Below are 19,518 nucleotides of genomic sequence, written 5' to 3'. Positions count from 1 at the left end.
CAGTAGCTGCTCTGGCGTCTGAATCCCACCACCCCCACCTCATCTCTCCTGCCACTTCCCTCCCTGGGCCGCAGACCCCAAGCCTTAACCACACCACGGGATCCCGGACCCCGGACACCCCGAGTCTTTCACTGTGCCGTCTGTCCTCTGCCCGGTACTCTGTCTTGCCCCTTCTTGGATAGTCAGACTTCCCATCCTTCAAGCCTCTCCCAGCAGCCAGGCAAACAACCTCATGAGGTGTGGGCTGAGTCAGCTTCTCCACTAGACCAGACTGGGCCTGACTCATGTCTGCTTCTCTCCGGCAACCAAGGTCAGGTGCAAAGCAGATGTTCACTAAAAATCTGAATGAAGAAATGAATGGATGAATGAATGAATGAATGAATGGCATATTCCTTTGCACCCTTACCCGGGCATAAGGACAAAGGAAATAAGGTCCATGAAGGGAGGGACTTCTGTTTGTTTCGTTCATGGCTCGTTCTCCAGGGACAGGAAAGGCACCCAGCACATAGAAGGTATCCAAATATTTGTGAGATAAAGGAACGAGTGAAAGGTGTGCATCTCAAAACCGGCTGAGGCTGTAAAGATGGACACAGGAACACACAACATGGTAACAATCGGAATTCCTCTCATTGTTCAGGGATTCTTAAAGTCCACCCAATAACCCTGTGAGATGGGCCACGTGGACGATGTCCTGGCCTCCTGTGCTGTCTCCCCACCTGACTGGCCTTTCTAAAGCATCAGTACCATCAGGCCGGCCCCTGCCTGGAAGGCCTTGCCACGTCCCCTCTGCTCATGAAATAAAGCCCAGACTGCCTACCCTTGACTTCCGCATCCGCCCATACCCCCGTCACTCATGGACTCCGGTTCCAGTGACATGCTGTTCCCTGCATTTCCCCGCCCCCGGCTTTTCCTCATGTTCCTCCCGACCCCTAGAACACCCTTCCCTCTCACAACCGCAAGCCCCACTCCTACCCTTCCTTCCAGGTTAGCTGCTCAGTCTTTCTCGACCCTTCTGAAGATGGAGGGGAAAGTCTGTTAAATGTACAGATTAGCAGGGAGCTTGCCTGCAAATTCTGATTCGGCAGATCTGTGTTGCAGCCCAGGAATCTGGGTTTTGAGCAACTACCTCTAGAAATTCTTATGTTTAGTCAAGTTTGGGAACACCAGTGTATCTAGGCAGTGCCAAGGCTAGGTTACGCTATGTAACAAACATCCCCCAGAGCTCAGTGATTTAATGCGACCGAGGCTTGTTTTTGGAGTGCGCTCGGGTTCCTTCCTGTCCTTGAAGGAAGATTCAGTACTTCAGGTGGAGAAACTTCTATATGGTTATCAGCCCAGTGGACTAGGAGTGCCTCATGCTCAAGGACCCCATCTGATTAATCTCTGCCCCCCCATGGTCCCTGGCACAGGACCTATCTATCACACCGGCTGTGCTCAGGAAGGGAAGAAGGAATACCCATTTGACCTATTCAGCCATTAACCAGTGAGTAGTTATGGAGACCCTACTCCTTGTGCCGGGACTATGGTCCTGCAGGGACAGTGGTGAGCAAAACAAACGTCAACCTGTCCATTTCCATGGAGCCAGTAACCTAATTTCTCTAAGCCCTAGGTCCCAAATCTGTAAAATGGGCCGTAATATTCACCACCACCCCCTCCCCAAGGCACAGTGTGAGGACTTACTGAGAAAACGGTCATGGAAGCCATTTGTAACTAGAAAATCTCCATTCAAGCAGATGTGAAAGAACATTGTTGTCCTGTTCTTTATCCCTCACATCCAGCGTTCAGGTTTTATTCATCACGGCCCTGGAATTTGGCCGCACGGCCTTCTCCCTATTTCCACTGCCCATTCAAACCATCGTGAACCTGTGCAGTGAACATAATGTCAATAACATGGATAATAGTAGTGATGGTGAGAGTTAAATCTGACATAGTGCTGATCATGTGTGAAGCCCTGTTTTACCTGTTTTATTTGTATTATTTGATCTTCACAACAACCTTCTGAAGTTACCGCCATTATCTCACAGACAAGGAAACGGAAGCACAGAGTGTAAGTAATTTATTCAAGGTGGAGCTGGGATCCAATCGCAGCAGAAATCCTGGACTTTCGAAACATTCTCTTAGCTGATTGGTATCTGGCTGCCCGAGGGCCTCATTCCAGCCCTTCTCTCCATCAGAACCAGGGTCCACGTCATGCAGCAGAAACTGGGTCGTGGCGCTGACTTTGGAGATATATTTTGGAAGAACTGATGTCGTTACAATATTGACATCTTCCTGTTCATTGACATGGTATATCTACTCATTAGCTTTGGATTACTGTAAAATCTTTTTTTAAAAAGATTTTATCTGGATGCCTGGGTGGCTCAGTCGTTAAGCGTCTGCCTTCAGCTCAGGGCATGATCCCAGAGTCCTGGACATCGGGCTCCCTCCTCCGCTGGGAAGCCTGCTTCTTCCTCTCCCACACTGCCCGCTTGTGTTCCCTCTCTCGCTGGCTGTCTCTCTCTCTGTCAAATAAATAAATAAAATCTTTAAAAAAAAAAACAGAAAAAAATAAAATAAAAAGATTTTATCCATTTATTAGAGAGAGAGAGAGAGCGCTCGCGGCAGGCAGAGGGAGAGGGTGAAGCAAGCTCCCCACTGAACAAGGAGCCCGATGAGGGGCCTTGTCCAGGCCTCTGGGCTCATGACCTGAGCAGAAGGCAGACACTTAACGACTGAGCCACCTGGGTGCCCCTGGATTTCTTTAAAATCTTTTGATAAAATGTAAAATGTTCTCTCATGGGGCGCCTGGGTGGTTCAGTTGGTTGAGCGTACAACTCTTGATTTCAACTCGGGTCATGAGCTCAGGGTCATGAGATCGAGGCCCGCAGCAGGCTCTGTGCTCAGCAGGAGTCTGCTTGAGATTCTCTCTCCCTCTCTGCCCCTCCCCCCTCTAAAATAAGTAAATAAAATCTTAGAAAAAGTAAAATGTTAAAGATAGTAACACATTTTTAAAAGGTTTACTCAGGCATTATATATTTCTATAAATAGTATTTTTACATTTCCTAATAGTCTGTTGCTGTGATTTATAAAGGCAATTTATTTTAAATAATTTCTCTTACTCCAGCAAACTGGCCTCCACATATAGCAAGAGCCAGATATCCAGGGGTGATCTAGGGCCCTTCTCCTCCCTTCCCAGTTTTTCCAATCCGCCATCATGTCTGATAGACTCCGTCTCTTTAACAGATGTTCCATTCCCACCTCCAGGCCTCATTATTTGCTACTGATTTCCCAATCAACCTTCACCTGGCCAGGGCACCTGCCCACGGACCGACCAACCGACCGTTACTGCGCCTTTGTGCAAATAGAGAAAGGAGTCCCTTCCGCATGACACTCTACCTCCATCTGTCAGACAATTGTAATAAATATTCAAATATGCAGATTTCCATGATGCAGTTGGTGCCTCTCTCGTGTGATAGCGCCCATTGTGCCCACAGTGCACAGCCCTCTGTGGTGGCCCCGCATGTGGCCACCAGAAAGTTCGATCACAGTATTCTGTTACAGGCTGCATGTCTGTGTTCCCCACCACCACCAAATTCATATGTTGAAGCCCCGACCCCCCACTGTAATGGTATCAGGGGGTGGGGCCTTCGGGAGGCAAGGAGGTTTAGAAGAGGTCACAAGGGTGGAGACGCTGATGGGATGGGCGCCTTTATAAGAAAAAGAAGAGACACCAGAGCTTCCTCTTTTTGCCGGGTGAAGATGCAGCAATCCATCTGCAATCCAGGAAGAGACCCCAAGAACCAAATCTGCGGGCACCTTGCTCTTCTTCTTCCAGCTTCCAGAACTGTGAGAAAAAAATGTCTGTTGGCTAAGCCGGCAGTCTGTGGTATTTTGTAACAGCAGCCCAAGCTGACTACGACGTATTTCTTTGTTTGAAATTCTTCAAAGGTACCTTCTTTCTTTGATACGGTTATTTAAAATAGGTAACACTTTGACATGGTTCAAAAATCTAAATAATATGAAAGGTTCACAGTGGAAATTCTTAACTCTTGACAACTGGGCTTACCACCTTGTTCTCAGGAAACATCTGGAGAGAACCAGTTTTATTAGTTTCTTCGGCAACTTTTCAGGATTTCTTTGAGGATACGAGCGCGCACACACGCGCACACACACTTTTTTTTCTTTTCCCACAGTACTCATTCTACACCTTGATATTTGACTAACAAGATATTTTAAAGCACTCCCGCATTTGATGTAATGAACATTCTCTCTTTTTTTGACAGCTGCTTACCTGCTGATTGACAAATTTGCTCACAAAATCCAATGAATAACACTGACGTATATGTCATTTCATACATGGGCAGATAGAGTGAGTTAAAATTCGGTTTCTCCCCTCCTTGGCAGCTGGCATGGACTTGTCCCTTGCTTGGACTAATTGAATATGGCAGAAGTCATGTCACCCAACTTCTGAGCAGGGTCAGAACCAAGAGATTCTCGGGAGGGGGAGATAATGCACCTTGCAGCTTCTCCTCTCCCCTTTTGGAACCATGAGGACACTATGCTATGAAGAAACTCAGGCTGGGGGCACCTGACTGGCTCGATCTCAGGGCTGGGAGTTCAAGCCCCACATTGGGCACAAACAAATTCAGGGTGATGGGCCACATGGAGTGAGTGACTCAGCCCTCCCAGCTGACTGCGCCATCAGACTAGTGAGCGTGGCAGCCATGATGGGCCATCCAGCCGCAGCTGAGGTGCCAGGTGACCGTCATCACTAGAGCAATCTCCGATCAGATCAGCAGAAAAACCACCTGACCGTCCTTAGAATCTGGAGAAACAATAAATCATTGTTGTTTTATGCCACTGAGTGTTAAGGTGGTTTCTTGGGAAACAATAGCGACCTGATACAGGTAGATGTTCAGATCGATTTTCCCCAGCGAGGATGCTAGGTCAAAGTGCATAGATGTTTATAATGTTGATAAATACTGTCTGGGTTGTATCATTTTGCATTCCTACCAACAAGGGGTGAAAGTCCCTGTTTCCCCACAGTTTTGCCCAAAGAGTGTTTTGACAGACATATGGGTTATTGCTAATGCAATAAAGGGAAAAAAAGGTATTTCAGTATTGTCTTTTCCTTTCTCTCATTATGTGCGAAGCTGAACATCTGCATATGTGTTTAAGGCCTTATGTAGTTTCTCTTTTGTGATCTGGCGTGTTCTTCACCCATTTTTTAAATTGAACTGTTGGTCTTTCTTATCAATATGAGGAAGCCCTTTAAAAGTGGAGAGATTACCCTTTGTGTATGATAAGAACTGCAAATACAGGGGCGCCTGGGTGGCCCAGTTGTTAAGCGTCTGCCTTCTGCTCAGGGCCTGATCCCGGCGTTATGGGATCGAGCCCCACATCAGGCTCCTCTGCTGGGAGCCTGCTTCCTCCTCTCCTACTCCCCCTGCTTGTGTTCCCTCTCTCGCTGGCCATCTCTCTCTCTGTCAAATAAATAAATTAAATCTTAAAAAAAAAAAAAAGAAAGAAGAACTACAAATATTTTTTCCTAGGCTGTCTCTCTTTCAAATAAATAAATTAAATCTTGAAAAAAAAAGAAAGAAGAACTGCAAATATTTTTTCCTAGTTTATTGTCTTTGGATTTTGCTTTGATGTTCTTTTTTGCCATGCAGAACTTTTTCCATGTAGACAAATGTATTAATCTTTTATAGCTTCTGAATTTTGAGTTGGAGTTGGAAAGGCTTCCTCACGCCAAGAGTTATAAAGGATTTTGCCCGTATTTTCTTCCAGTATTTTAAGGGGAGCTTATCCTGACACACTGTGTGATCCATCACTTTTAAAATGAAGCTCAAGGCCAAGGTTATAGCACACGTGATCAGGAGCAACCCACACGGAGAGGCAACAGGAGACATAGAAGCTTGTTGAAGAGATTCTCGGGAGGGGGAGATAATGCACCCTGTTTGAAACATGTTGAATTTAAGGTGCCTATGGGACCTCCGGCAAGGGATATCCAGGAGACACGTGGATTTAGGGATCCGGAGCTTGGGAGAAATTTTGGGCCTGGAGATTCGAATTTGGGAGTCAACATATGCATGCCAGTTAAAGCCACAAGGGTGTGTGTAGCGCGGGCAGAGGAGAGGTTCTCCGATGGAACTCTAGGGAGTGGTCAAGGTCAGACCACAAATGCAGTCATGAGGAAAGAGCTGTGGGGGCTTCGTCTCTGTGGGCCCTGGGGCTTGGCACAAAAACCGCCTCAGAGACTTGTAGGATCCACAGAGGCTCTTTATGTAAAACATGCATGGATATCTTTGGCTCCTGGGGGCAGAGCAAACAGGGAGTGGGAAGAGACAGACGATCTCCCCTCAGTCAGCTCCCCCCCAGGCAAAGTCTTCCCCCTCCTCCCCACAGATGACTTAAAGCAGGGCATCAATACGCGGCAGCAAGTTCCTGAAGGTAGGTAGACACAGGGAGCCTCCCCGGCCCATGTTTTCCTTGGATCACAGAGGAGTGGACAAGAGCACTGAACTGGGTTCAAATCCCAACTCTCTCCTTCGCTAGTGTGTAAACCCTGGGCAAGGTTTACACCTTAACACCTCTGTGGCTGTCTCCTCCTCTGCAAAATGAGGACAATGACAGTACCTTTCTCATAGAATTGCTATGAAAATTAAATGAGTTAATATTTACAAAGTGCTTATATTGGTGCCTGGCACATAGTAAATGCTATATAAATATTAAATTAAAAACCAATAATTTCATTCATCCATGAATATTGATTGGCCAGCTACCATCTGCCAGGCCCCGTTGGAGGTACCGGGGACACAGCAGTGAATAACGCAGGTCAAAATCCCTGTCCTCATGGAGCTTCCATTCTGGTAGGTGGAGAGGAGGGGTGAAGACAGACAATCTATAAAATAAATATAAATAATATAAAAAATGTATGGTGTGTCAGATCCAGGTGGAGATATGAGAGACGTGAGAAGCTGGCAAGGCCTCTAGCCTCATACCTGACGCACAGTGGGGCGCAGGAGACGGAAAGCAGAAGGAGACCTTGGACAAGCAGCAGAGTGGAATCCCTGCGGAGACACTGGGGCTGCTCGCACCCTCGGGGTGACAATCATCATCATCATCACTGCCCTATAACAGCAGCAAATGCTTATAGAGCATTTATTCCGTACCAAGCCCTGTTCTAGTCACTTTACATGTATCATCTCATTTAATCCTTCCGGCGATCCTATGAGGTCGGTACTGTTATTGTTCCCATTTCCCAAATGAGGGAACTGAGGCATAGCAAGGTTACGTAACTTGCCTTAGAGAGTTGTAGGATGAGGCGAATGAGCCGGGATTCCAGCCCATGGGATCTGGCTCCACTATAGGCAGAGTGTTGGTAGGATGGACCACCAGGTGGAGGGGACAGGGCTGCCATGCCTCGACACTGGGGAGGGCCTGACCTCCTCACAGACTGGAAGGAACACACACAGCCCTAATGCCTACACATCCAAGACCCAACATACTTAACACACCCTTCAAGGTTGTTCAGAGGGCCCAGAAGGAATAACCCCCAAACCATGAAATAGAGATAAGGACTCAGCTCGGGAGAACGCCATCCCCAGAGCCATTCTCCCTATGTGGCCCCTGCTCCCCCCACTCTCCACATACCACTCCATGAGGCTTGAAGCCCAGCCTCCTGGGACCTTAAGTTACCATTCCAAAGCCCTGTGATCCCACCCAGAGACCACAAACACAATAATGAATATCATAATCCTGGGAAATTTAACAAAGGCACCAACAACTCCAGACCACAGCTGGGAACCAAGAAGGCAAACCATCAAGAGGCTAATAGAGAGGCAGGTGGGGCTGGTGACCCGAGAGAGCGCTGGAACCCACAGTCGTACAAGCCCACAGAGGGGGCAACTCTCGACAGTCCGCACGACCCTTCCATAGTCTTTCTCACCTCACTTGATATTGTTCAATTCTTACCTTAGACAAGGCAGAAATTACCAGATCAAGTTGTCAGGTGGAGAAATTAAGTTCCAGAGAAGAGCAATGAGTTCTTCAAGACCACACGCAGGACCGGGAGTCAGATGCGCAAAAGCCCTTCCACTGTCCCACTCAGAGAGACAGGGTATGAGAGAGAGAGAGAGAGAGAGAGAGAGAGAGAGAGAGAGAGAGAAGGAGAGGGAGGCAGGGAGGCAGAGGCTGATATAGAAGACCCAAGAGTGGAGAAATCCTTTTTCATGATCTCCAGGAGACCCCAAGGGGCAGGGCTGGGCCTCCTAAAAAACCCTCCATTCCTTCATTCCTCCCATAGGTTGATCAGAGCAGCACACCGTCTTCCCTCCTTCATTCCCAACCCCAGGTGAGCTGGGTTCTGAAGGGAAGAAAAGAATCAGAGCCCTTCGAGTAGAATCAGACAGCCTTTTACAGTTTACAACCTCATAATCAATGAACTTTAGAATGGGGAACACCTATAAAGATGACCTCCCCATCCCTCTATTCCACCCATTGCATAGATGGGAGATTGAGGCCCAGAGACAAGGAAGTCATTTTCCAGAAATCCACAGCGACTCGGTCACAGGAATCTAGATTTCCTTACCGGAGAGGGGCTACTCTTTCCTTTGCTTGAACCTTCATGTAAGTCCCCTGGAAAGAGCCCTGGAATCCAGGAGATCTGATTTTTATTCTGGCTATGCTGAGACTCACTGAATGGCCTTGGGGACACCTCTTACATAATGTTAAGTTTCATAAGTGAAAGGTGTTTTGTCTATTAGGCCCTGATTTATCTCTGACCCCTAGAACAGTCTCTGGCCCAGAATAAGTGCCCAATAAATATCCACTGAATGAATGACCGTCTAGAGGGCTAGGGCAGTGTCCCCATGAGAGGCTGAAGCCTGAAAGACAAAACCAGGGAATCACGAGCTTTATCCTCAGACACACGAAAGGCTAAAGGTCTGTCCACAGATATTTACTGAGGGCCCATATGTGCTGGGTACTGAACTAGACACTGGGGATTCGGGTAAGAACAAGACTGCCCTGGCCTGCCCTCAAGAGCTCACAGTCCACTATAATGTGGAATGTGTGCAGATTTTTTTGTGGGCTTCAGAGGGTAGACCCAGATGCTAGGTAGGGAGTTAGATGTAAGTGGCAGACTGCTCGATGTAATACAGACACTTTTCTCAGCTTTAGTTGCCCTGAAATGGTCTTATGCTCAGAAGGTGGTGAGTGCGGCGGAACTGCAGTGTTCAAGCAGGGCGCCAGCCGCCCACCTGTCAGAGGCTGCGCCAGGAGTATGCGGGAGAAGAGATTTCTGCCTTGGGTGAGGTCACTTTCCACCCCCAGATTCTCTGCCTACAAAACCCTGCAATTCTCTGACGCTGGATCTTATTATTTTCTGAATTTCAAGGTCCCATGATGCTGACAGCCATGAATTCTAAGTTCTCTGTCTGCCCACACCCCCGGACCCAAAAGAAATGAAGCCGAAATCAGCAAGGGTCCTACCACCCACTGCCTCAAAAGGTCTCTGGGGAAAGTCAGCAGCCCCCTCCCCGCTTCGTGGGGGCTGGAGGGGCGTAGCTTGGGCGCCAGGGTGCCGGAGACGTCGTGGGGAGAAGGGTGTTCCAGAGACGGAGTTGACAGCGCCGAGACACGTGACATTCAAAGCGTCACGTTCTGTGGTCCGCGAAGGTGGGACCGGGCCGGTCATGTGACGTGGGGGGGGGCACCATGGGGTGATGTGAGATGCAGGGCCTCTCAGATTACGCACCAATGACGCATTCCCACCCGGTTTGGCAACTAGATTTCCGTTGGAAGATGCGACAGTTCCGGCAAAGGGGGCGGGTTCTCACGTCCTGGCAGCTTTGCTTCCGTTCGGGGCGCTGCAGCTTCCGACCTCAGCCTCTCCCTCGGGCGAGGAAGAGACGCGACCCCGTGCGCATGCCCCGATCATCCCAGAGGGGCGGGGCCGAGGCTACGGGAGCGAGAGGGGGGGGCAAAGAAAAGGGAATTCCAACCTGTGGAATCTTGGGGGGTCCCCGAGGTCAGGTTCTTCCCGTTGACTGTGGATGGTGCCCGGGACAGAGCCTCTGGTGGCTCGTGGGGGGCTTGGGGGTCCGCAGGGTGAGGGCGGAGGGGAGTGTCAGTGTCAGAGTGTGAGTGGGGTACGGGAGTTCCAAACTTATTCTTGAGGCCCTCGGGGCTTCGGCGCCGGGGAGAGGTAGCTCGGGCCGCCATGCGCGACAGGACCCACGAACTGAGGCAGGTGAGAAGTGGGGGCTGCAGGGTTGGGGACGGGCGGACGGGTCGGGGTCTGGCTGGAATACAGGACTCCGGGTCTTCGGGCAGAGACGGGTGGCTGAGGGCTAGGAAGGATAGACCCGGAAGTCTGTGAGTCCTGCGGGGAGAGAGCAACAGCAAGGTACTGATGCCAGTGACCCTGGCCCTGGCAGGGGGATGACAGTTCGGACGATGAGGACAAGGAGCGGGTCGCGCTGGTGGTACACCCGGGCACGGCACGGCTGGGGAGCCCAGACGATGAGTTCTTCCAAAAGGTAAGAGGCTGGGGTCTCTGCCTCTCTTCGCGAGGGGCCTGGATGACCCGAGGAGCAGCGCGGTCTGGAGTACCCCCATATCTCCTTTAGCCCTCTCGGTCACCTTCCCCAGGTCCGGACAATTCGACAGACTATTGTCAAGCTGGAGAATAAAGTCCGAGAGTTGGAGAAGCAGCAGGTCACCATCCTGGCCACGCCCCTTCCCGAGGAAAGTGAGTGAAACCCCAAGTGCAAACGCATGCTCAGCCAGAGGGATTGTGGGGATTGTAGTTCCATGCCGGTGGTGGCCAGGGAGGTTTGTTGAGATAGGGGCTGCTGTTTGGGAGTCATGGCTTTCTCTTGTTCAGGTATGAAGCAGGACCTGCAGAACCTGCGTGAGGAGATCAAACAGCTGGGGAGGGAGATCCGATCGCAGCTGAAGGGTGAGCTCCTAGGACCTCATACATATCCCCGTGGTCCTGCCCAGCTCCTGGCATATCTGGGGAGTATGTGGCCCAGAGAGGCCAGTGATGTATCTAGGTCACACAGCAGGCCGAGGCCTAGAATCCCTTTCTTCATAGTACTTTCCACAACACGTGTCTGCCTCTCAAGTTCCTCTATTTGTAAGGAAACCATTTACTCCTACAATTCTTGCTGCCCAATGTGCATTCTTTGGACAGGCAGATGGGGGTTTCTCAAGAGGCCTCTGCATACCTGTGGGAATTCTCTGATGTATTGCAAAGAAAAATACACTTTCTCCAGTCAGAGGCTCGGAATTAGTCATTTATGATAAATTATAATTCCCAAAAGAATCCCATGGAGATAAGCACCTCTCTATTGTATGGAAGGGGTATGGCCCTGGCCCTGTGTCCTCGTCTCCACACGATTTTCCGAAGCCACAGATCAGATCCCCTTACCCACCAATACCCTTGTGTCTTCCCACAGCCATAGAGCCCCCGAATGAGGAAGCTGATGAGAATTATAACTCAGTCAACACACGGATGAGAAAAACCCAGGTGGGTTATTATTCCCAAAACTAAGACATTTCGCAAGGGTTTCATAGATCGTTAGATGGCAGAACTAAGGAGGAAGGGCCGTTAGAGATCATCAAGCCCAATCTGATGAATTTCAAATGGGGAAACTGAAGCAGGGAGAAAGGAACCACCCAAGGTCAAGACTCCCGACTCCCAGTCCACTTAACATCCTGTCACCTTCTCCATTCAGTGAGAAGTTGCTGAGTCCCCAGATATGATCTGGGCTTGGCTGTGGAAGGCATGCTTTCTAGAAACCAAGATGGGGAGTCAAGCTTGAACAGGTGACAAAGACATTACTCAGGTAGGGTTTGGTAGCTAATATCCCTGCCCAGGGAAGAAGGGGGAACAGTCATAAATGACTGGGAGGTTTCCTGCCCATGTGACAGGGATATCCTCTGCCCCATGGGCAGAATTCAAGAAGTCAGGAAGAGGAACTTCCCTGGAGGAGGAAGGTCACTGAATCAACATCTTCGTAAGGAGATTTGAGGTCATCTAACCGCCCCCCTGTGGGTGCCCAGTGAGGAGTAATTTGGACTTCGTGGAGGTCAGAGTTGAAGTAGGTGGGCCCAGAGCTCAGCGAGTCGCCAGGTTGAAGATGGAGCAGTTGGGGCATCTTGTAAGCCTGTAGCTGAAGGCAGGAGAGCAGATGTGTCTCTGAGGAAGGCGCTCCAAGGAATGAGCACATTGAAGGCGGCCGGAGAACGGACAGGATGAGAGGACGTTTCAGGGGGAGCCTGTGGCGGTCATTGGAGTGAGAGGCTGAGGGCCCAGCTGAACCTGTAAGATAGGCCATGGGCTGACCTCCAGGCATACCAGCACACCTTTAGTCTAAGCGGCGAGGCAGGTGTTCAGCAAACATTCACGGGTATATATTGAGTGCCTACTGTGTGCTAGACCCTTTTCTAGCTGTTTGGGAAACAGCAATGAACCAAAGAGCCCTATCCTCATGGAGCTTACGTCGTGGCGGGGAGAGACAAACACCATAATAAATACGTACATCATTTTAGAACACAGTTAAGTATTAAGGGAAAAACTGAGGAGAGGAGGGATTGAGAGTGCTGGGAGAAGGCAGCTTGCAGTTTTGGTAAGCTAGAGAGAACTTCATTCAGAAGGTGACCTCTGTGGGGCATGAGCATTCCAGGCCCAGGGAGCAGTGAACGCAAAAGTCTGAGGTGGGGTGGCTTTGGTGTGGGAGGGGGGAGAAGTCCACCATGGTTAGAGGGAGTGAGTGAGGGAACAGCTGGAGGAGGTGAGGTCGGAGGGGAGATGGGGGAAGGGAAGGTCATGTAGGGCCTTATAAGCCCTGGTAAGGGCTTTGGCTTTTACTTCGAGAGAGAATGGTGGTCAAGGTGGCAGGCTTATGCTGTTTGCTCACTGTACCCGTGGGGATGTTGAGGCCAAATCCTTCCAGGGTGCCCAGCCTCTATTCTCTGCCACCAGCACGGGGTCCTGTCGCAGCAATTTGTGGAACTCATCAACAAGTGTAACCTGATGCAGTCTGAATACCGGGAGAAGAACGTGGAGCGGATCCGGAGGCAGCTGAAGATCAGTGAGTGCTGGTGTCTGGCCTGCAGGGTCCGGTGGCCCGACCCAGCTCTGAGCCTGGCCTTTTCCTTCACAGCAAATGCTGGAATGGTGTCTGATGAGGAGCTGGAGCAGATGCTGGACAGTGGGCAAAGCGAGGTGTTTGTGTCCAACGTGAGTGGCTACAGCTAGCCTCCCTCGTCTGGGGCTCTCGTCTTCTCTGAGGCCTGGCCCTTGCTGATGGAAGGCATCCGGAGGCCCGGAGGGGGAATGAGTTAGCATGCCCAGAGGCACTCTAGGCCCTAGGACCCTAGCCCCAGTTCGACAGGAACTTCTGACCTGCTGCCGGGTTCCCTGTGACCTGTCTGTCCATTCCTCTCCACTCCCCAGATACTGAAGGACACACAGGTGACCCGACAGGCCCTAAACGAGATCTCAGCCCGGCACAGTGAGATCCAGCAGCTTGAACGCAGTATCCGTGAACTCCACGAGATCTTCACTTTTCTGGCTACTGAAGTAGAGATGCAGGTGGGCACCCGAGACAGCCGGCTGGGCTTGACGTGAGGCCGTGATCAGCCAGAAGCCCCGCTGGGACCGTCAGCCCGTCTCCACGCTCAAGCTTCTCTCCCCGAGGCTTTCGTCTCCCCCCTCCCCAGGCTGGTCTGGGCCCCCAGGTTGGCCCTCACTCCTCCGAGGGCCCGCCTCCGCAAATCTGCCTGAGGTGGGGCTGGGAGGTGGTGTTCTTCCGCTGGCCCTGCTCGTGTGGGGTGAGGTAAGCCTCCGGCCCATCCTGGAGGAGCTGAGTCACTGGTGCTGGAGCCAATGGCCTTGTGCAGCCGGGAGTCGTGGGGAAGGGACTCCATTCAGTAGGGGCAGCAGGACCTGAAGGCTGGCGGTGCCATGAGGAGGCAGGGATGGGGAGGGCTTCACAGCTGTTGAGAGGCAGGCCTAGAAGAATGGGCAAATTCAGACACATCTACGAAGGGACAAAAGTTCACCCTCTGGGAAAAGGTACGAGCCGCTCGAGCACTCGGCTCCAAGCCACCACTGCAAAGGACGACGGGTGCAGGCGGTCGGGGAGCAGGCCAGAAGGGAGCACGTGAGGAAAGGGAGCCTGGAAGCCACCCTCAGGCGTTGCGAACTCCTGGCAGAGGTGGTCCTGCCCCACAGCTTTGTTGGTGCCATGTTTGCGGCTGGAAAGCGTCCTGCGGGCGGCTGGGCTGGGCAAGCAGAGGAGCTGCTGGGCCTTCCACCCGAGTCATCCCTGCCTGCCTGAACCACCCCCTCCTCTGAGCAGGGGGAGATGATCAACCGGATTGAGAAGAACATCCTGAGCTCAGCAGACTATGTGGAACGCGGGCAGGAACATGTCAAGATTGCCCTGGAGAACCAGAAGAAGGCTCGGAAGGTGAGCCTCTCCTCCCCTCTCCTCCCCTCCCGCCCCCGGCCCTGGTGGCCTTCCCTCCCCTCTTGAGTGAGTTTCTCTGAACTCTTCCCCCACAGAAGAAAGTCTTGATTGCCATCTGTGTGTCTGTCACCATCGTCATTCTGGCAGTTATCATTGGTGTCGCCACACTGGTTTGAGAGCATCACGCGTTCTTGGTGAGATACTGTGGGCCTGCCCCCTGGCCTGCCTCATCCCAAGCCCCAGCCTTTCCTCCTCCCCTCAGACCCTTTTCTCCCCCCTTTCCCTTGCAGGCACTAAGAGACCCAGGTCTGCCTTCTCTCCCAGCAGCTGAGGGGGGAGGGCAGGACAGAGCCTCCAGCTGGACCCCCTTCCGCACACTGGCCCTGTGCAGAGGGGCAGATGGTTTTGCTGAAGTCGGCAGCCACTCATCCATGGGGGCTTCCCCCCTCAGGCCACAATGCCTGGGGGAAGGCCTGCAGCGTCCTGTTTGGCTGGGACACACAGTTTTGTAAGAAATTAAAAAAAAAAAAAAGAGTTTGGAGACTGCCCTGTGCATGTGCGTTCCTGGAAGGGCTGGCCCAGGGCCTTCAGGTACCCAGCCTCCCCTTTTCCTGGCCATCCTTGGGGCCAGGCCCAGCCCAGGGAGACTCAAATCAGACTGTTCTAGGTGCTGTGACCACAGCAAGTTGGTACTACCCTTCTACTGTCCCATAGTAATAGGTGGGACAGGGAGGGGCTAACCCCCACATCTGGCTCAGTATTGCCCAGTGAAGCTGGGCCAGGCCAGGCTGGGACATAGGTGAGATGTGTGTGGGCATCGGTGGGCATTCCTGAGGCCAAGAGGCGGCACTGTGGGTAATGGAGGCTGTTACTTCAGATACAGTGAGCAGGGAAAGGCCTGTCTCAGAAGGGGTGACATTTGAGTGGAACATTAATGAGGAGCCAGTTATGGGCAGAAGCAGGGGCTGAGTTGCCAGGCAGAGTTGCCAGGCAGAGGGAGCAGCCCTGTGCCCAGAAAAAGGCATAGCCTTTGACATAAGAGTTTGGCCTGGAGAGCCAGAACTCCGGATCAACACACCTGCTTATTAAGGGGTTATGTGGCGGAAGCAGTAGAAGAGGCAGGGGAGCCTGACCCCTGGTTTCTATGAGGCACCTAAGCTCCAGGCCCCAACTTTAAATTTCTAAGAGTTCCGAGTCCAGAAGCCTGGTTTCCAGAGCTGGGTGTGGCACCTGTCCCCAGACACCTGGTTTCAGGGGTAAGCTAGCTCCTGGCTCCGAAGCCTGGTTGGAGTCGGGCGGCACCTAACCCCCACCAAGGTCTGGGGCACAGGTTCCAGCCACCCTGTCCCATCCCACTTTCGATCCCGCAGACCCCTGCTGCTGCTGGCGTTGCTGCCGCTCCAAGATGCCCCTGCCCAGCCCATCCGACCGCAGTACCGCTTGCTTCGGCTGCCGGGTGTGGGGCACACACGTGGATGCTGGGGTGACGCGAGTCATAGAAAGGCTGGACGGGATGTCCTTGGTGCAGTCTCGGACCCCGCCCCTGGACCTGGCCTGGGGGAGGAGCCAGAGGGCAAGATGAGGCCCCAGTGACCCCTGCCTGCTTTGCCTCTATCCACCTGGGCACCCGCCTGCAGCGCCTCTCAGTGGCCCTAGAGGGACTCTGGCTTGGCGGTTGCAAAGCGCCTGCGCCAGGTCCGAGCTTTCGCTGGGCCCCAAGCGTAGGGGGCGTGGCCTGGCCGCCAGTGGAAAACGATTGGCCCGCGGAAGTAAATGTTGCTCCTAAGGAGCATCAGGATTGGTCCGCAGGAAGTCCCTGGAACTCCTGGGGGAGTGAGCACTGGGTATTAAGCCACAATTAGCTTTGTGCGGATATGGGAGGGGCCTCAGCGAGTCTTCAGTCGCACCCGAAAGTGATTGGATCACAGGGCGGGGCATGAGCAAACCTCTAAAAGAGACGGAGGGGGCACGGGGTCGTGAGAGCGTGACCAGGCAGAGTCGCCAGGCAGAGAGTGAGTCAGGGACTTCACCCGAGAAGGCGAGGCGGCGTCCCTCTCCCTAGGCGCTGAACTTGGCAGCTGCACGAGTCTGGGAGGGTACCCACGCCTTCGTCCTGCCTGAGATCACGTGTCGTGTATACAGACGAAGTTCTAGATACCTCAGGAAAGAGCTCCTCATTCTCACCCGTGTGCAAACACAATCTGGACGTCCACTCGATGGGAAAACTGCGGGGCCAGACGGATCCTGCCCCAGTAGAAGACTGATTTGGATACGGTGCCTCCGGTCTTCCCTGTTCTCCGTCTCTTCCCCGGCGGCCTGCATCTTCAGCGGAATTCTGTCTTATTGGTCCCCTTTGTCCACCCCCTCACCTTTCTGCCTTCAGAGGAAAACTGCACGACCCGTGGCACCTACTGGGATCTGATAGAGACTCTCAGGTCTCTGCCAAGACTCCGTCACATCTACGCACCTGGGTGTCAGTGTGCGGTATGTGACTTCTGATTGGTTTTGCTGGACGGCGCCACCCTGAAAGCCTGCTTACCTGTCTCACCCAGGAAATGGTCCAGAACCTCCTGACAGACGTAGCTAGATGGCCGAGTGAGGCCTTGGATGCCAGGCCCAATAGTTTGAACTTCTCTTGTGGGCAAGGAGACACGTGGAAGGTTTTTGAACCGGTGAGTGGCAAGTTTGGGGCAGACCTAGCAGTCAGGTGGACCCATGCATTGGAGACTTCCCAGGCTCCCCTGTGGATACCCTTTCCCTGGGGGAAACGGACCTGAATGAGGAGTTAAGGGCAGGTTTTGCACTGAAATCCTGTCTTGGTTGGAACAGGGTCTAGGTTGGATATGGCTTTTCCAAATGCATCTTTCATCATAACTTTTCAGCCGTAGCTCTCTCCACTTATTGCCTCATTCCCTCAATATGTTATGGTTCAAATTGTCAGGAAAAAGAACCTTGACTGGTCCAGGTCAGGCTACTTTGACCAGCCTGTAATTTGTCTAGCTCACGTCAAGGCTTTACCCTTGACCACGATGTATGCGAACCGTTTACATGGTACAAAACACCACAGGAGAGTGCGTTCAGAGGAGGAGTGGATGGGCTCAATGATTGACATTTCTCGTGCAGCCCTGTGATAGACCGTATTATTGTTCCAAACATATACCGTCCTTCCTGCTGGACCACTCACTGTAGGATTATATGCATGCGTGCCCCACTTGTAGTGGGCTTGGCTGTCCGTCTGGCTTTGGCCAGTGGGAGGTGAGTAGAAATGTAAAGTATCACTTCCAGATAGAAACTGCCTTTGCTTTTCCCACTTGCTGCGAACCACTAATATTCGGAGACTAGTTGTGGCCACATCAGAATAACTAAACCAACTGTCACAGAACTAGGACGCAGAAGTGGGTGCTACCACGTTAAAAATGAATTATGTGCCATTGGCTTTGGAGCTGGGCGGCGGCTGATGAGGAAACCATCGGTGGAAGTTGGAAAGATGGTGACGTGTGTTAGGCAGCGGTGAAGCATTCGGTTAAACTGTAAGCCGGAAATAAGTAAGCATATAAATAATGTCCAAATGAGCTTGGGGCCTTAGGGAAAAAAGAGTTTGAGAAAGAATATTCGTAGCATGACTTGATTGCTTTGGGGGGGGTGCATTTGACAAGTTACTGTAAGAAAGAGATGACAGGGAAAACAACTGGCCATTTTTAGGCAGAAATGGAAGAGATTAGAGAAACTCCAGCCAGGTGATCTACAGTTTTAACCAGTGAGAGAGACAGTTGACAAGGCCCTTAAGCTGAAAAGTTTGAGTGAAATTCATCTTTGTGTCAAGGGTCTTATCAAATGTATGGCTCTCGTGCCTTTTGTAGAAACCTCTGAACTGGTCAAAGTGGTTCCCAATAAAGCCTTTCAGTTAGTCAAAGTGATTCAGAAAAGAGAGATTAAGAGTACAACTCTCCCAAAGGAGTTAGTAGGCTCCATTTGCTTACAATTAAGTCTAAAGAGAGAGGCATGTCTGAAAAGAATTATGGGTTTGGCAGTTACCCCGTGGAACTGACTGAAATCAAATAGATAAGAAGCTTCTTTCCCTCCTCACAAAAAGCCACGAGCTTGGATTTTTAAAAGACCATGAATGTTCAAGACCTTGAGGACTCTCACATGTCCTCGGGCATGAAGGAGACAGAAAGCTGCTTTGCCTCAGAAGGGCATAACCTCCAGTGTTTTCTCAAATGTGACCAAGGAAAATAAATGGGAAAGGATGAGCTACTCTGTGGGAACGCGGGAACTAGTCCCAGGAAGGAATCCCACTTCCAGGTAAAGGCGGGGGGGGGGGGCTTTGCAACATCTGGCCAGCAGGCTGTTGTAATTACTATGAGCCAGTAAGTGCTGTGTGTCTCCCATTCTTCCTTCTAAGTGGGAGTGTTTACTGTTTTATCCTGTCCCTGTTGCACTTCGTATGTTGGATGTGTGAGGAGGTGGGGGCAGAGATAACTTGTGATGATGATGATGATGATGGTTTGGGTTCATAGGTCTCTGGATCAAGAGAAGCCACCTCTGGACCTGATGTAGGGACTATGAGTGGTCCTGGACTTGAGCCTGATGCCACGATTAGGTCATTTGGGTGGTCTTCCTGGGGAAGGATACGTATTTATTTTGCACGTAGAAGAAACACAAAGGCCGTATTTGTGACAAAGAAGGCAGACTAGGAAGATTTCACAATTGTTCAAACACCGTCATTCATTCACCCTCTCTGCGGGGCCCCAGCCTATGAAAAGATTATATATCCCTACTCCGCTGACATCCGCTTTGGGGATGTGGCTTGCTTTAGGCAATGGAACTCGAGTAGGAGTAACATGTCCCACTTCCAAGAGGAAGCTTTAAGAACCGTCATGGGGCCCGACCCCTTTCTTCTCTTCTTTGTCTTGAGATTGAAAATTCCAGATTGTTCCTTCAGACTAGATTCTGGAATGAAGATGATGTAGAACAGAGCCACAGCTGTCCCGTGGACGATATTGGTTCACAACATCTTCAGGAGCTTCCCAGGTGGAATCTGAAACCA

General features: G+C 51.5%; 1 protein-coding gene across 1 annotated transcript; it reads left to right on the top strand.

Moving 5' to 3' along the window:
* The first annotated feature begins 10,098 nt into the window (after positions 1-10,098).
* On the top strand, positions 10,099-15,020 carry STX4 (syntaxin 4). Its single transcript, XM_045786050.2, has 11 exons — positions 10,099-10,234; positions 10,422-10,523; positions 10,636-10,735; positions 10,871-10,945; positions 11,448-11,518; positions 12,977-13,085; positions 13,158-13,234; positions 13,451-13,588; positions 14,358-14,468; positions 14,564-14,662; positions 14,759-15,020. Exons 1-10 carry the CDS (start codon positions 10,205-10,207, stop codon positions 14,642-14,644), a joined length of 894 nt encoding a protein of 297 aa, XP_045642006.1. The 5' UTR covers positions 10,099-10,204; the 3' UTR covers positions 14,645-14,662; positions 14,759-15,020.
* Positions 15,021-19,518: the final 4,498 nt, after the last annotated feature.

Source organism: Ursus americanus, chromosome 2 (genome assembly GCF_024610735.1).
Source record: "Ursus americanus isolate L20-20 chromosome 2, mUrsAme1.1.p, whole genome shotgun sequence".
NCBI lineage: Eukaryota > Metazoa > Chordata > Mammalia > Carnivora > Ursidae > Ursus > Ursus americanus.
This window is presented reverse-complemented; position numbering and strand designations above follow the sequence as displayed.

Bases quoted from the DNA above. Each gene is read 5' to 3' on its own strand.
- STX4 (XM_045786050.2), top strand. From the start codon at position 10,205: ATGCGCGACAGGACCCACGAACTGAGGCAG. The intron at 13,086-13,157 runs GTGAGTGCTGGT...TTTCCTTCACAG, and splicing joins CCGGAGGCAGCTGAAGATCA to CAAATGCTGGAATGGTGTCT. The intron at 13,235-13,450 runs GTGAGTGGCTAC...TCCACTCCCCAG, and splicing joins GCGAGGTGTTTGTGTCCAAC to ATACTGAAGGACACACAGGT.